Source organism: Artemia sp. Qi Xiang Cuo, unplaced genomic scaffold (assembly GCF_049724085.1).
Source record: "Artemia sp. Qi Xiang Cuo unplaced genomic scaffold, ASM4972408v1 HiC_scaffold_3075, whole genome shotgun sequence".
Lineage (NCBI taxonomy): Eukaryota > Metazoa > Arthropoda > Branchiopoda > Anostraca > Artemiidae > Artemia > Artemia sp. Qi Xiang Cuo.
Genome location: NW_028300470.1, coordinates 34,387 through 52,386, shown reverse-complemented (window position 1 = coordinate 52,386; position 18,000 = coordinate 34,387). Strand labels below are relative to the sequence as shown.

General features: G+C 34.7%; 1 protein-coding gene across 1 annotated transcript; it reads left to right on the top strand.

The window, feature by feature from the left end:
* The first annotated feature begins 1,602 nt into the window (after positions 1 to 1,602).
* Positions 1,603 to 17,649, top strand: LOC148938621 (protein CFDP2-like). The gene is made up of 3 exons (XM_089107656.1): positions 1,603 to 1,764; positions 16,175 to 16,682; positions 17,411 to 17,649. Exons 1-3 carry the CDS (start codon positions 1,603 to 1,605, stop codon positions 17,647 to 17,649), a joined length of 909 nt encoding a protein of 302 aa, XP_088963782.1.
* Positions 17,650 to 18,000: the final 351 nt, after the last annotated feature.

The following is an 18,000-nucleotide window of genomic DNA, read 5'->3' as shown; positions in this document are numbered from 1 at the left end:
AATGAAATTTTAAATAATCCGGTTGGTAAAGCACCCAATATGAATTTCTATGAAAATTTAGAGAAAATTATTGATAGTGTGTTTGTGGAGGAGCAGGGGTTTTGGGACTCCGGAGCTCGGTGGGGTGATGCATTCCTGAGTGTGCATCTAAACGTTCAGGGCCTAAATTCCTCATTGGATGATATCCAATGATTATGTAAGAATTCGTGCCCTGCAATTATCGGTCTCTGTGAAACATTTTTGAGCGAGAAAAATCAGAAGATCTGATTTGAGCGAGAAGATCTGAGTACATCTTCATGGGACTTTTCTTTGCCAGAAAATATTAATTTGGGCAATTATAAAGATATATTCGGCCGGTTTTATGACACTGTTAGGGAAAAACTCACGTCTTATTGTCTAAAAGCTTCTTTAAGGAATCCTCGATCAAAAAGATCAACACCCATAGCTCCCTGGTTAACATCGGGAGTCCTCAAGTCGATAAAAAGAAAGCAAAACCTTTGGAAACAGTACGAAACAGACCGAGTGATGCTAAGTTAGAAGCATTTAAATTGTACCGTATTATGCTAAAATCAAATATCCGCTAAGGTAAAATAGTATATGTTATAGAGATTTGTTTATTGTGATAAAAATAAAAAGAAAACAGGGGACATGAGTACAGAATTTAATTTACTATCCAGGAAAATAAAATATATCCCCATATCAGTTATGATAGACGATCAACTTATCACAGAAACAGGCCAAGTACGACATCATATGAACAAATTCTTTGCGGAGATAGGGAAAAAAGTGCTAATAGCGTTTCCTACTGCTCCGTGTCACAGACTTGGAAGCAGTCCCTACGCCCCCCATGCTTGAAATCAATGGTTCTTGAGGACTTTACGGTGCAGGAAATTGCAAATATTGTTTTGTCTTTTAAGAATTCTTCAACAGATTTTGACAAAATTTCTGCTAAAGTAATTAAACATATCCTTCCATCGATTATCACCCCACTTTAGGATTTGACTAGAGGGTCATTTCATCCGAGAATAATTCTTCAAAGTCTTAAATTGTCACGTGTGCCAGCTTTCTATAAAGGGGGCCACTATAAAAATCCTAGGAATTATTGGCCGATCTCTCTTTCTTCAGTGTGCTCTAAGGTACTTGGAAAACCAAAGCTCAAAAGTCTGGTGAGAATTCTTGAAGCAAAATTTCTTTTTCCATCAACATCAGTTTGGGGTTCGCGCGAAGTATTATACACAACATACTTGCATTAAATTTCTTCTGTTCATGTGACAATACTTATATTCTAATCTTATTCCTGTCACTATTTTTATTGATTTAAAGAAAGCTTCGGAAAGCCTTACATACAAGATCATCATCGTCAAACTTTCTCACCATGGTTTACACGGGAAAGATTTGTATTTGTTTTTTCAATGCGTTACTGACAGATCTATTGGAATGGCACATAGAGACATAGAAGTTCAAATTGGATACTAAGTACCACAAAGCTCCCTTCTCGGGACAACCCTCTTCCTGATCAATGTCAACGATCTTCGATGACTTTTGAATACCCCAAGTTCCCGTATTTATTGTGGGTTATTTCGGAAATTTTGCACTTAGACTATGTCGGCGTCCACATCTTATAGTCGAGAAGAACTGGTAGCATTTGCAGATGACAATACTCTAGGTAGTGCAGCTCTGAACGAATCATCCCTTATTCTTAAGCTTCGAGCACTGGCAGAGAAGATACTCCATTGGTTTGACATAAATCAACTAGCTTTAAATGTAATAAAGTCGTATCTTCTTATTTTTTCCTGTACAGGTGTGAGCTACCCCACAATTACTGAGTTTCCTACACCAAGATGATCCATAAGTCACCCCCCGGGTCGATATGTGCGATTCCTGGGTTCTTTTGGATGAAAACTTATAGTTTAAGTGGCTCGTTCAAGTAATAAGCGTGAAAATTTCCCGCGGACTTGGAATCATTCGTAAATTAAAGCATTTAGTTCCTTTTCCTATACTCCGTCTTTTATATTTCTCTCTCATTTTCCATTATATATGTTACTGTTCGTCTGTGTGGATGTCTACATATCCTTCTGTACTTGCTCCTGTTCATGTTCTTCATGAGAAAACGGTAAAAGTCCTCCAGTCGGCTACAGACACTCCTGTTGATCTCCTTAAGATTAAAGGTATTTATGTTATATCTCTATCTTCGTTGGCATATCAATTCTTCCACGGAGATCTCCCATGTTGTTTTTCTGACCTACTTAAACTAGTAGGGGAATTAAATCTGTATACAGTTCGAAACTTGGAGGATGTGATAATTCCGGCTATTCCCTCGGTTCTTTCAGACTTTGTTCTGGTCGTGACTGTGGGACGTGCTTGGAACTTGGTTCCTGCTGAGATTCGTCAGTCACGAACACTTCGCTCCTTTAAGAGACATATGAAAAGATTCTTATTAAAGGTAAATATAAGATAATTTGTATTTGTTTTATGTTTTTTTTTGGGGGGGGGGGTGGCGGTGGTGGTTTTTTTTTATTAGCGTTGGATCCTCAATGAAGTAGAGAATTTTATTTTGTTATTTATTGTCGGGTGATAGGAGGGTCGCTGTTTCGTCTGGACTGTCGGTGAGTTAACTTCTTTTCCTTATAGATATATAAATTAGACATTGTTTAGTATTGTTTATGCCAAGTTTTAATATTAGTCTTTTATTCTATGTCGTTTCCCAAATAACAGGCCATTGAGCCCTTTGGGATATTGTTTTTGTTATGGTTATTTATGGAAATAAATGGAACTTGAACTTGAATAACACTAAAGGCTTATTAAAATATTTTTGGGTGTATCTAGATTGCGGGTATCATGTATAATAGAATCGAATGTATGTCGTCCCGTCCGTCTGTCCTTTATGCATTGCTACACTGATCATCCGATCGTCAAGAAACTCTAAGAAGTCGAGTCTTCTTAGGCTCGACTTCTTAAACCTCTTCATAAGGTTTTGGGTATAGAATTCCCCCTCCCCCAAGGCCCTCTTAATAGTGTTCGTGCTGATGAAACTAAAGGCCCTTCAAGACAAATACCAGACTTTTCTTTAAGGTAGAATTATTCATATTTTCTGGATATCCAATAAACGGGAGTAGAAAGGCCTTATTGACTCCCGTACTAACCACGTGGGTTATGGTTTTTTCAGTGAGAATGAAAAAACAGGAATTTTCTCACTTGAAAAAACATGAATTTTCTCACTTTTATGGATGTTTTCTTGGATGGTTATGGGTGTTGGTCAATTTATTTGATGTTTTTCATGGATGTCAACAGCAATTCATGTATGTTTTAGGGTTTTTGTCAGTGAGAATGAAAAAACAGGAACTTTCTCACATTTATGGATGTTAACAACAATTTATGTCTGTTTTATGGTTTTTGTCAGTGAGAATGAAAAAACAGGAACTTTCTTACATTTATGGATGTCAACAGCAATTTATGTCTGTTTTATGGTTTTTGTCAGTGAGAATTAAAAAACAGCGACGAGTACAGCAATTTATGTATGTTTTATGGTTTTTGTCAGTGAGAATGAAAAAATAGGAACTTTCTCACATTTATGGATGTTAACAGCAATTTATGTCTGTTTTATGGTTTTTGTCAGTGAGAATGGAAAAACAGGAACTTTCTCACTTTGATGGATGTTTCAAGGTCGATTTATTAGTTGTTGTTTGTCCAGGTGTAATGACAATGGGGTGATTTACATAATCGAGGGGAATTATTGATTCACGAAAGGGGAATTAAGAAACAAACATGGCTTCTTTGATCTTTAGGCTAACCTAACCTGGGAAATTGATTTACATAATCTGCGGGGGAATTATTGATTCACGAAAGGGGAATTAAGAAACATTATGGTTTCTTTGATCTTTAGGCTAACCTAACCTGAGAAATTGATTTACATAATCGGCGGGGAATTATTGATTCACGAAAGGGGAATTAATAAACATTATGGCTTCTTTAATCTTAGGTCTGAGGGATAAACGTTCTTTAGGTCAGAGAGAAAAATTAATATTCTATTTTTAAATAGGGCTTCATTGATCTTTAGTGTCAGGAATTAGAAATGACATCACTTGTTATCTCGGAATTATGTGGGAGTCTAAAGAGATAGAAATTCTATTTTTAAATACGGCTTCACTGAGCTTTAAGTCGGAGAGATAAATTGATATTCTAACGAAACCTTAATAGTGTAGCTAGGAACATTTATGAGATGAAGAGATTAACGTAGGAAAGGGTTTCCTAGAAATTTGAAATGTGAAAGCACAGAGATACCAAAAACAAAAGGAACACGCTGAGATTACGTTTAGGGATTATTTGGGTGAAACTGTTTTAGACATTTTAGGGAATTATTTCGGCGAAACAGTTAGAGACATTTTAAAAGATGATTTTAGAAGAGGTTTTAGAAGAGGTTTTGAGTGTGGTCATTATAGTAAACAAGTTCTATTTGAACAGTGTCGTGAGGTCCTCTACCCCAACCCCAAGGGGCCCCGATCGCCCTACCCCGACCCAAAGGGCTCTGATCCCCATACCCCAATTCCGAAGGAACCCCCCGGTCCCCAAAAGTTCCCCGGGCTCCCACCCGGCCCCCCCCCCAGACCCCCAAAGGCCCTCCCCGGGCCCCCAAAGAGTCCCCTCCATAATTTTTAATACTTTTTTAAGGCTTTATTATATCTTTTCAGAACAAGTTATTTTCTTAATGTCCATCCTAAACCCATTTGACAAGTTGAAATGGGCGAAACCGTTTTAGGCATTTTAGGGAATTATTTCGGCGAAACAGTTAGAGACATTTTAAAAGATGATTTTAGAAGATGTTTTAGAAGAGGATTTGAGGGTGAAACTCTGTGGTCGTTATAATACACAAGTTCAATTTGAACAGTGTCGTGAGGTCCCCTACCCCAATCCCAACGGCCCCCAGTCCCCCTAATGCCCATCGAGCCCCCAAAGACTACCGGAACCCCATCCCCCCTTATTTTTTTAAAATAATATCTGAATTTTGTTAACATGGTATTTTTCTAACTTTTTACGTATCTTAAAATGACATGAAATATGCTTACGGCTCTACCAATCGTACACTGCGCTTGTTCATAGACACGACGCGGCTTTCCCACTGGTACTCTATGACAGGTTAGCGACACTACCTAGTTTATTGCGTGCATTAAATCAGTATTTTTTACGCAGTAGAAGGATAAACACACAATTCATATCTGTAAAAAAGTGAAGATGAATTATTCGACGAAAGTATGTGCACATGATAAAATCATTGTCGTGTTGAATGCTGACAAGGAGAAATACCTGAACTATGAAACGAGTGCAAGTGGTAACACTATTGGAAATGTATGCATGCGTTGTCATGACAGCGAGAAGTTATATTTCTTTGGAGTACCCAAGAATTTCAATCTTGTAAACGGTGGATATGCGAGAGTAACATTACCAGAGAAATTAGTGCTCAAAGAGAATGCAAACTTAAAAATAATTGTCGATGATCGGGGACAACTCTTTGCTACTGTTGCTGGTAACACATTACCTGTTGATACATCCTATCATCATCTTTCCGGTATTAGCATTTTAAAGAGAACAAGAAGAAGACAAGCATGCTCCTGCAATAATGTCATTAATCATATCTTGTCAATATGTCAAAACTGCTATCTTTGTAAAAATAATGTGACAATAGACAGTGAAATCGCAGGCAGAATAAAAAGGACATTAGCAGACAATATCATCAATGAATATAAAGATCAATTGACGGAAAGTGAAGCGCAAGTGTACTAATAATGTATAATAATGTATTTAACGTATTTTTATAATTATATTCTACATGTCGTTATTTCATTAAAAATATCTTATGCATTATTTTGTTAAGTGTTCATTATTTTTAGGGTATGCTAGAACGTCAAACGTTCAGAATATCTATTAAAAAGGTCATAGATGTAAGAAAAAGAATTTTAGAGATAAAGATACTACTAGCAGGCTCAATTTTTCATAGAAGATAGAAAAGTTCAAGATCTCTTCTGAATTTTACCAAAGAACACAATTCAATTCTACTTCACCAGAGAAAATAAAAAGCTTCCACTTCAGTTTTAAGTTCACCAAGACATAAAAAATTTAAAGTTCACTTCTAAATTTTTCCATAGAAGATAGGAAAAGTTATACTATAATTGTGATTATTTTCCATGAAGATAAAAAGTTTCATTTTAATTCTAAATTTTCTTAAATTCAATTCCGACCTTTCTCAAAGAGTCAAATTCAAAGTTCTATTCCAAATATTTTCCCGAAAGAAGAAAAGTTCAACTTCGATTCTGAATTTCCTCAATGAAAATGAAATAAGATATTGATCATTTCTATTTTCCCAAAATAATATAAAAATTTTCCACTTCAGTTCAGATTTTTCTCAAACAGATGAAAAAATTTAAAATACTGTTCCAAATTTTTCATAGAAGATAGAAAAGTTCAAGTTCTCCTCTGAATTATACCAAAGAACATAATTCAATTCTAATTTCACCAGAGAAAATAAAAAGCTTCCACATCAGTTTTAAGTTCACCAAGACATAAAAAATTTAAGTTCAGTTCTAAATTTTTCCATAGAAGATAGGAAAAGTTATACAATGATTGTGATTATTTTCAATGAAGATAAAAAGTTTCACTTTAATTCTAAATTTTCTTAAATTCAGTTCCGACTTTTCTCAAAGAGATGAAAAAATTTAAAGTTCCGTTCCAAATATTTTCCCGGAAGAAGAAAAGTCCCAAGAAATAAAAAATTTAAAGTTCACTTCTAAATTTTTCCGTAGAAGATAGGAAAAGTTATGCTATGATTGTGATTATTTTCAATGAAGATAAAAAGTTTCACTTTAATTCTAAATTTTCTTAAATCTTAAAATGACATGAAATATGCTTACGGCTCTACCAATCGTACTCTGTGCTTGTTCATAGACACGACGCGGCTTTCCCACTGGTACTCTATGGAAGGTTATCGACACTAGCTAGTTTATTACATGCATTAAATCTGTAAACTAGAACTGAACTTAAATTTTTTATGTCTTGGTGAACTTAAAACTGAAGTGGAAGCTTTTTATTTTCTCTGGTGAAATTAGAATTGAATTGTGTTCTTTTGTAAAATTCAGAAGAGAACTTGAACTTTTCTATCTTCTATGAAAAATTTGGAACAATATTTTAAATTTTGTCATCTCTTTGAGAAAAATCTGAATTGAAGTGTAAAATTTTATTTTATTTTAGGAAAATAGAATTGATCAATAACTTATTTCATTTTCATTGAGAAAATTCAGAATTGAAGTTCAACTTTTCTTTTTCCGGGAAAATATTTGGAGCAGAACTTTAAATTTTTTCATCTCTGTGAGAAGGGCCAGAATTAAATTTAATAAAATTTACAATTAAAATTAAACGTTTTATCTTCATGGAAAATAATCAACATCATAGTATAACTTTTCCTATCTTCTATGGAAAAATTTAGAACTGAATTTTAATTTGCTTATGTCATGGTGAACTTAAAACTGATGTGGAAGCTTTTTTATTTTCTCTGGAGAAATTAGAATTGAATTATGTCCTTTGATAAAATTCAGAAGAGAACTTGAACTTTTCTATCTTCTATGGAAAATTTGGAACAGTATTTAAAATTTGTTCATCTGTTTGAGAAAAATCTGAACTGAAGTGGAAAATTTTTATATTATTTTGGGAAAATAGAAATGATCAATAACTTGTCTCATTTTCATTGAGAAAACTCAGAATCGAAGTTGAACTTTTCTTCACTTCTTTGAGAAAATTTAAAATTGAAGTGAAACTTTTAGTCTTCATAGGAAATAATCACAATCATAGTATAACTTTTCCTATCTTCTATGTAAAAATTTAGAACTGAACTTTAAATTTTTTATGTCTTGGTGAACTTAAAACTGAAGTGGAAGCTTTTTATTTTCTCTGGAGAAATTAGAATTGAATTGTGTTCTTTTGGTAAAATTCAGAAGAGAACTTGAATATTCACGATCAAAGTATAACTTTTCCAATCTTCTATGAAAAATTTGGAACATAACTTTAAATTTTTTTTCATCTCTATGTGAAAATTCGGAACTGAATTTAAGAAAATTTAGATTTAAAGTGAAACTTTTTATCTTCATGGAAAATAATCACAATCATAGTATAACTTTTCCTATCTTTTACGGAAAAATTTAGAACAGAATTTTAAATTTTTTATGTCTTGGTGAACTTAAAACTGAAGTGGAAGCTTTTTATTTTCTCTGGAGAAATTAGAATTGAATTGTGTTCGTTTTTAAAATTCAGAAGAGAACTTGAACTTTTCTATCTTCTATGAAAAATTTGGAAGTATTTTAAATTTTTCATCTCTTTGAGAAAAATCTGAACTGAAGTGGAAAATTTTTATATTATTTTGGGAAATAGAATTGATCAATAACTTATTTCATTTTCATTAAGAAAATTCAGAATCGAAATTGAACTTTTCTTCTTCCGGGAAAATATTTGGAACAGAACTTCAAATTTTTTCATCTCTTTGAAAAAGGTCGGAACTGAATTTAAGAAAATTTAGAATTAAAGTGAAACTTTTTATCTTCATAGAAAATAATCACAATCATGGTATAACTTTTCCTATCTTCTACGGAAAAATTTAGAATTGAACTTGAAATTTCTTATGTCTTGGTGAACTTAAAACTGAAGTGGAAGCTTTTTATTTTCTCTGGTGAAATTAGAATTGAATTGTGTTCTTTGGTAAAATTCAGAAGAGAACTTGAACTTTTCTATCTTCTAAGAAATATTTGGAACAGTATTTTAAATTTTTTCATCTCTTTGAGAAAAATCTGAACTGAAGTGGAAACTTTATATTATTTGGAAAAATAGAATTGATCAATAACTTATTTCATTTTCATTAAGAAAATTCAGAATCGAAGTTGAACTTTTCTTCTTCCGGGAAAATATTTGGAACAGAACTTTAAATTTTTTCATCTCTTTGAGAAAAGTCGGAACTGAATTTAAGAAAATTTAGAATTAAAGTGAAACTTTTTATCTTCATAGAAAATAATCACAATCATGGTATAATTTTTCCTATCTTCTACGGAAAAATTTAGAACTGAACTTTAAATTTTTTATGTCTTGGTGAACTTAAAGCTGAAGTGGAAGATTTTTATTTTCTCTGGTGAAATTAGAATTGAATTGTGTTCTTTGGTAAAATTCAGAAGAGAACTTGAACTTTTCTATCTTCTAAGAAAAATTTGGAACAGAACTTTAAATTTTTTCATCTCTATGTGAAAAGTCGGAACTGAATTTAAGAAAATTTAGAATTAAAGTGAAACTTTTTATCTTCATTGAAAATAATCATAATCATAGTATAACTTTTCCTATCTTCTATGTAAAAATGTAGAACAGAACTGTAAATTTTTTATGTCTTGGTGAACTTAAAACTGAAGTGGAAGCTTTTTATTTTCACTGGGGAAATTGAGAATTGAATTATGTTCTTTGGTAAAATTCAGATTAGAACTTGAACTTTTCTATCTTCTAAGAAAAATTTGGAACAATATTTTAAATTTTTTCATCTCTCTGAGAAAAATCTGAATTGAAGTGCAAAATTTTATAATATTTTGAGAAAATAGAATTGATCAATAACTTATTTCATTTTCATTGAGAAAATTCAGAATCAAAGTTGAACTTTTCTTCTTCCGGGGAAATATTTGGAACAGAGCTTTAAATTTTTTCATCTCTTTGAGGAAGGTCGGAATTGAATTTAAGAAAATTTAGAATTAAAGTGAAACTTTTTATCTTCATGGAAAATAATCACAATCAAAGTATAGCTTTTCCTATCTTCTAAGGAACAATTTAGAAGTGAACTTTAATTTTTTATGTCGTGGTGAACTTAAAACTGAGGTGGAAGCTTTTTATTCTCTCTGGTGAAATTAGAATTGAATAGTGTTTTTTGGTAAAATTCAGAAGAGAATTTGAACTTTTCTATCTTCTATGAAAAACTGTGTCTGCTAGTAGTATCATTATCTCTAAAATTCTTTTTCTTACATCTTTGACCTTTTTAATAGATATTCTGAACGTTTGACGTTCTAGCATACCCTAAAAATAATGAACACCTAACAAAATAATGCATAAGGTATTTTTAATGAAATAACGACATGTAGAATATTAATATAAAAATATGTTAAATACATTATTATACATTATTAGTACACTTGCGCTTCACTTTCCATCAATTCATCTTTATATTCATCGATGATAATGTCTGCTAATGTCCTTTTTATTCTGCCTGCGATTTCACCGTCTATTGTCACATTATTTTTACACAGGTAACAGTTCTGGCAGGTAGACATGATATGATTTATTACACTAGTGCAGCAGTAGGCCTTTCTTTTCCTCTTTGCTTTCATTTGAATGCTAATACCAGAACGATGGGAATAGGATCTATCAATAGGTATCGTGCTACCAAAAGTATTAGCAAGGAGTTGCCCCCGATCATCGACAATTATTTTTAAGTTGGCAGTCTCCTTTAGCACTATCATCTCTGCTGCTCTCACTCTCGCATATCCACCTTGAGGAATGTTGAATGATTTCAATATTCCAAAGAAATCTAACTTCTTGCTGTCATGACAAAGCGAGCAGACATTTCCAATAGTGTTACCACTTGCACTCGTTTTATAGTTCAGGCATTTCTCCTTGTCAGCATTCAACACGACGATGATTTTATCATGTGCACATACTTTCGTCGAATAATTCATCTTCACTTTTTTGCAGATATAAATTGTGTGTTTATCCTTCCACTGCGTAAAAAATACAGATTTAATGCATGCAATAAACTAGCTAGTGTCGATAACCTTCCATAGAGTACCAGTGGGAAAGCCGCGTCGTGTCTATGAACAAGCACAGAGTACGATTGACAGAGCCGTAAGCATATTTCATGTCATTTTAAGATTTAAGGAAATTTAGAATTAAAGTGAAACTTTTTATCTTCATGGAAAATAATCGCAATCATAGTATAACTTTTCCTATCTTCTACGGAAAAATTTAGAACTGAACTTAAATTTTGTATGTCTTGGTGAACTTAAAACTGAAGTGGAAGCTTTTTATTTTCTCTGGTGAAATTAGAATTGAATTGTGTTCTTTGGTAAAATTCAGAAGAGAACTTGAACTTTTCTATTTTCTATGAAAAATTGAGCCTGCTAGTAGTATCATTATCTCTAAAATTCTTTTTCTTACATCTCTGACCTTTTTAATAGATATTCTGAACGTTTGACGTTCTAGCATAACCTAAAAATAATGAACACTTAACAAAATAATGCATAAGGTATTTTGAATGAAATAACGACATGTAGAATATTAATATAAAAATATGTTAAATACATTATTATACATTATTAGTACACTTGCGCTTTACATTCCATCAATTCATCTTTATATTCATTGATGATATTGTCTGCTAATGTCCTTTTTATTCTGCCTGTGATTTCACTGTCTATTGTCACATTATTTTTACACAGGTAACAGTTCTGGCAGGTATACATGATATGATTTATTACACTAGTGCAGCAGTAGGCCTTTCTTTTCCTCTTTGCTTTCATTTGAATGCTAATACCAGAACGATGGGAATATGATCTATCAATAGGTATCGTGCTACCAAAAGTATTAGCAAGGAGTTGCCCCCGATCATCGACAATTATTTTTAAGTTGGCATTCTCCTTTAGCACTATTATCTCTGGTGCTCTGACTCTCGCATATCCACCTTGAGCAATGTTGAATGATTTCGATAGTCCAAAGAAATCTAACTTTTCGCTGTCATGACAACGCGAGCAGACATTTCCAATAGTGTTACCACTTGCACTCGTTTCATAGTTCAGGTATTTCTCCTTGTCAGCATTCAACACGACGATGATTTTATCATGTGCACATACTTTCGTCGAATAATTCATCTTCACTTTTTTGCAGATATAAATTGTGTGTTTATCCTTCCACTGCGTAAAAAATACAGATTTAATGCATGCAATAAACTAGCTAGTGTCGATAACCTTCCATAGAGTACCAGTGGGAAAGCCGCGTCGTGGCTATGAACAAGCACAGAGTACGATTGACAGAGCCGTAAGCATATTTCATGTCATTTTAAGATTTAAGAAAATTTTGAATTATAGTGAAACTTTTTATCTTCATTGAAAATAATCACAATCATAGTATAACTTTTCCTATCTTCTATGGAAAAATTTAGAACTGAACTTAAATTTTTTATGTCTTGGTGAACTTAAAACTGACGTGGAAGCTTTTTATTTTCTCTCGTGAAATTAGAATTGAATTATGTTCTTTGGTAAAATTCAGAGGAGAACTTGAACTTTTCTATCTTCTATGAAAAATTTGGAACAGTATTTTAAATTTTTTCATCTGTTTGAGAAAAATCTGAACTGAAGTGGAAAATTTTAATATTATTTTGGGAAAATAGAAATGACCAATAACTTATTTCATTTTCATTCGGGAAAATTTTTGGAATAGAACTTTGAATTTGACTCTTTGAGAAAGGTCGGAATTGAATTTAAGAAAATTTAGAATTAAAGTAAAACTTTTTATCTTCACGGAAAATAGTCACAATCATAGTATAACTTTTCCTATGTTCTATTGAAAAATTTAGAAGTGAACTTTAAATTTCTTATGTCTTGGTGAACTTAAAACTGAAGTGGAAGCTTTTTATTTTCTCTGGTGAAATTAGAATTGAATTGTGTTCTTTGGTAAAATTCAGAAGAGAACTTGAACTTTTCTATCTTCTATGAAAAATTGAGCCTGCTAGTGGTATCTTTATCTCTAAAATTCTTTTTCTTACATCTCTAACCTTTTTAATAGATATTCTGAACGTTTGACGTTCTAGCATACCATAAAAATAATGAAAACTTAACAAAATAATGCATAAGATATTTTTAATGAAATAACAACATGTAGAATATTAATATTAAAATATGTTAAATACATTATTATACATTATTAGTACACTTGTGCTTCACTTTCTGTCAGTTTATCTTTATATTTGTTGATGATATTGTCCGCTAATGTCCTTTTTATTCTGCCTGCGATTTCACTGTCTATTGTCATATTATTTTTAGAAAGATAGCAGTTTTGACATATTGACAAGATATGATTAATGACATTATTGCAGGAGTATGCTTGTCTTCTTCTTGTTCTCTTTAAAATGCTAATACCGGAAAGATGATGATAGGATATATCAACAGGTAATTTGTTACCAGCAACAGTAGCAAAGAGTTGTCCCCGATCATCGACAATTATTTTTAAGTTTGCATTCTCTTTGAACACTAATTTCTCTGGTAATGTTACTCTCGCATATCCCCCGTTTACACGATTGAAATTCTTGGGTACTCCAAAGAAATCTAACTTCTCGCTGTCATGACAACGCATGCATACATTTCCAATAGTGTTACCACTTGCACTCGTTTCATAGTTCAGGTGTTTCTCCTTGTCAGCATTCAACACGACAATAATTTTTTCATGTGCACATACTTTCGTCGAATAATTCATCTTCACTTTTTTACAGATATGAATTGTGTGTTTATCCTTCCACTGCGTAAAAAATACTGATTTAATGCACGCAATAAACTAGGTAGTGTCGATAACCTGTCATAGAGTACCAGTGGGAAAGCCGCGTCGTGTCTATGAACAAGCACAGTGTACGATTGGTAGAGCCGTAAGCATATTTCATGTAATTTTAAGATACGTAAAAAGTTAGAAAAATACCATGTTAAAAAAATTCAAAAATTATTTTTAAAAAATGGGGGGGGGGGGGATGGGGTTCCGGTAGTCTTTGGGGGCTCGTTGGGTATTAGGGGGACCAGGGGCCGTTGGGATTGGGGTAGGGGACCTCACGACACTGTTCAAATGGAACTTGTGTATTATAACGACCACAGAGTTTCACCCTCAAATCATCTTCTAAAACATCTTCTAAAATCATCTTTTAAAATGTCTCTAACTGTTTCGCCGAAATAATTCCCTAAAATGCCTAAAACGGTTTCGCCCATTTCAACTTGTAAAATGGGTTTAGGATGGACATTAAGAAAATAACTTGTTCTGAAAAGATATAATAAAGCCTTAAAAAAAGTATTAAAAAATATGGAGGGGCCTCTTTGGGGGCCCGGGGAGGGCCTTTGGGGGTCTGGGGGGCGGGATGGGAGCCGGGGGAACCTTGGGGGACGGGGGGGTCCGTGGGGGTTGGGGGTTTGGGTTTGGGAGCCGTTTGGGTCGGGGTAGGGCTATCGGGGCCTTTTGGGGTTGGGGTAGAGGACCACACGACACTGTTCAAATAGAGCTTGTTTACTATAACGACCACACCCAAATCCTCTTCTAAAACATCTTCTAAAATCATCTTTTAAAATGTCTCTAACTGTTTCGCCGAAATAATTCCCTAAAATGTCTAAAACAGTTTCACCCAAATAATCCCTAAGCGTAATCTCAGCGTGTTCCTTTTGTTTTTGGCATCTCTGTGCTTTAACATTTCAAATTTCTAGGAAACCCTTTCCTACGTTAATCTCTTCATCTCATAAATGTTCCTAGCTACACTATTAAGGTTTCGTTAGAATATCAATTTATCTCTCCGACTTAAAGCTCAGTAAAGCCGTATTTAAAAATAGAATTTCTATCTCTTTAGACTCCCACATAATTCCAAGATAACAAGTGATGTCATTTCTAATTCCTGACACTAAAGATCAATGAAGCCCTATTTAAAAATAGAATATTAATTTTTCTCTCTGACCTAAAGAACGTTTATCCCTCAGACCTAAGATTAAAGAAGCCATAATGTTTCTTAATTCCCCTTTTGTGAATCAATAATTCCCCGCCGATTATGTAAATCAATTTCTCAGGTTAGGTTAGCCTAAAGATCAAAGAAACCATAATGTTTCTTAATTCCCCTTTCGTGAATCAATAATTCCCCCGCAGATTATGTAAATCAATATCTCAGGTTAGGTTAGCCTAAAGATCAAAGAAGCCATGTTTGTTTCTTAATTCCCCTTTCGTGAATCAATAATTCCCCTCGATTATGTAAATCACCCCATTGTCATTACACCTGGACAAACAACAACTAATAAATCGACCTTGAAACAACCATCAAAGTGAGAAAGTTCCTGTTTTTCCATTCTCACTGACAAAAACCATAAAACAGACATAAATTGCTGTTAACATCCATAAAAGTGAGAAAATTCCTGTTTTTCCATTCTCACTGACAAAAACCATAAAACAGACATAAATTGCTGTTCTCGTCGTTGTTTTTTCATTATCACTGACAAAAACCTTAAAAAAGACAAAAAATTCTGTTAACATCCATCAAAGTGAGAAAGTTCCGGTTTTTTCATTCTCACTGACAAAAACCATAAAACAGACATAAATTGCTGTTAACATCCATAAATGTGAGAAAGTTCCTGTTTTTTCATTCTCACTGACAAAAACCATAAAACAGACATAAATTACTGTTTACATCCATGAAAAACATCAAATAAATTGACCAACACCCATAACCATCCAATAAAACATCCATAAAAGTGAGAAAATTCATGTTTTTTTAAGTGAGAAAATTCCTGGTTTTTCATTCTCAGTGAGAAAACCATAACCCACGTGGTGAGTACGGGAGTCAATAAGGCCTTTCTACTAACGGGTTAGTTCATTATGAACGCCGTCATCTACCACACTTCCGGAAATATAAAGTCTTTTTTTCTCTAAACTCTCTGAATTTGGTATTCAACAATGCTTTTCAAATTTAAAAAATACTATCTTTACATGGGAAAATTGTCAGTGGGGGAGGGAAGGGATTTACATATTAAAATGTATTTGATTTGAATATCTTTTTCAGACTCTGCATATGCAATCAAAACAAATTAATTATGGAATATTAATAAATGTAGTGCAAAGAACGCCTGCGTATAACCTCGCCTGCGTATGCAGCCTGTCCCAAGCCAGGATAAAGAGGGAGGGTTTGGCTGTGGGCTTGCGACCCACACCCGGGACCTCAAGGGTCTGCCCTCGGGGGGAATCCTAACTGCAAACGAAACATCAAGTTTGAGCCTCGGATTTTTAAACCCCCTTTTGATGACGACCTCTGCATGCCCGCGGACAATGTTTTTGAATGTGAAACAACACCTCAAATTTGGTTTCTGGAACGTCCGCACAATGTCTCAAGACTGAACAAGTGCTAAGAGCACTGGAAGATTACCACCTCGACCTTCTGGCTCTGTCAGAATTTCGATGGCTAGGATCTGGATCAAATAAACTGGATGGAGATGTGACCATTATACACAGGGGATCGCAGAAAAAGGGTGAATACAGAGTATCCCTAATGATGACAAAACAGACTTCCCAAGCTCTACTAAAGTGGACACCGGTGTCACATAGAATCCTGAAAGCCCGCTTCATCGGCGTGCATGCGAAACTGTCAGTAGTAGTATGCTGCGCACCCACCAATGACGCCACAGACGAATCAAAAGACGAATTTTACAGAGCTCTCAACTCCATAGCAAACGACAGACCACGGTATGATAGGGCATGTTTTCTAGGAGACTTCAACGCGACAATAAGGAAGGACCGATCGTTTTCCCCAGAGTTTCTCGGCGAGCATGGCCAGGGCCAGCGAAACGAGAACGGAGAAATTCTTATCGACTTCACGCTCCTCAGTGACCTTGTAATCGGAGGTACCCTATTTTCTCTTCGGGATGTACACAAATATTCTTGGATATCTTCCGATGGCCACACCCGAAATCAGATTGACCATTGTCTTTGGAGCTGGAAGTAGAGATCAAGCCTACTTGATATAAGGGGATACAGAGGAGCTGACTTTGGCTCAGATCATAATCTGATGGCAGCAAAAATCCGCCTCAAATTGAAAATAAATAGAAACGCAAATAAGGCTCCCTTAAACCCAGTCTTTGACTCGGAGAAACTGAGGTTGAGAGAATTCAACCAAGCCTTTAAACTAGAGATGCGGAATAGATCTGAAGCCTTGTCTTTACTAGCTGATGCTGATAGCAATCAATACTGAAAAAGCATAAAGTTGTGCTTTCACGATGCCGCGAAAGCCACCATTAGGTACCTCAAGAGCCCAAAAGACCAGTGGCTATCTGACCAAACATGGGAACTCATAGAGATAAAGAAAAAAGTAAAAGCATCACTTATCCAAAGACAAACCCCTGACCAACAGATCCTCAGAAACGATGAATGCAGAGCCGCGGATAAACAGGTAAAGAAGAGTGCCAGAAAAGACCAGACAAATCTTCTGGAGTGGAAAATAGTGCAGGTACAAGGGGCGGAGAAGAGAAGTTACTCAAGAGTCGTCAATAAGATCACTAATCGAATTATTGGAAAAAAATTCGCTATTCAACGTGGACCAGTAACAGACCCCTTGGGTATCCTGATAACCCAGCAGTCCGACGTAAACGAAGTTTGGGCCAGCCACTTCGAGAAACTGTTGAATATACCTCAGACGATCCCCCAGAGATCCCAGCAACAACACTGTTTTCCTTAGATGTCAGCATGGATCCGCCGTCATCCGCTGAAATTATAGCAGCAGCAAAGAAGCTTAAAAATGAGAAGTCGCCTGGCGAAGACAGGATATCCGCAGAAATGATCAAAGCGACTGTTATGACCTGCCTCAAGTTCTAGACAGCGTTGTTCGCTGTAATCTGGACGACTGCCAAAATACTTTCGGATTGGAAACGCAGCACCCTTGTGAGGATCTTTAAGAAAGGCGATGCGTCCTTCCCAGGCAACTGGTAAGGAATCTGCATGCTTTCCATACCTAGCAAATTGCTGACGCACATTTTACTGAAGAGAATCAGCTCGCAGCTGGACAGACTCCTTCGCGATGAGCAACATGGATTCAGACCAAATCATTCATGTGCAGACTTGATATTTACCCTACGGCTACTGACGGAAGAAAGCAGAGAATGGCACTCCAAAATCTATATGATATTCATTGATTTTGAGAAGGCATTTGACTCAGTAGACCGCCAA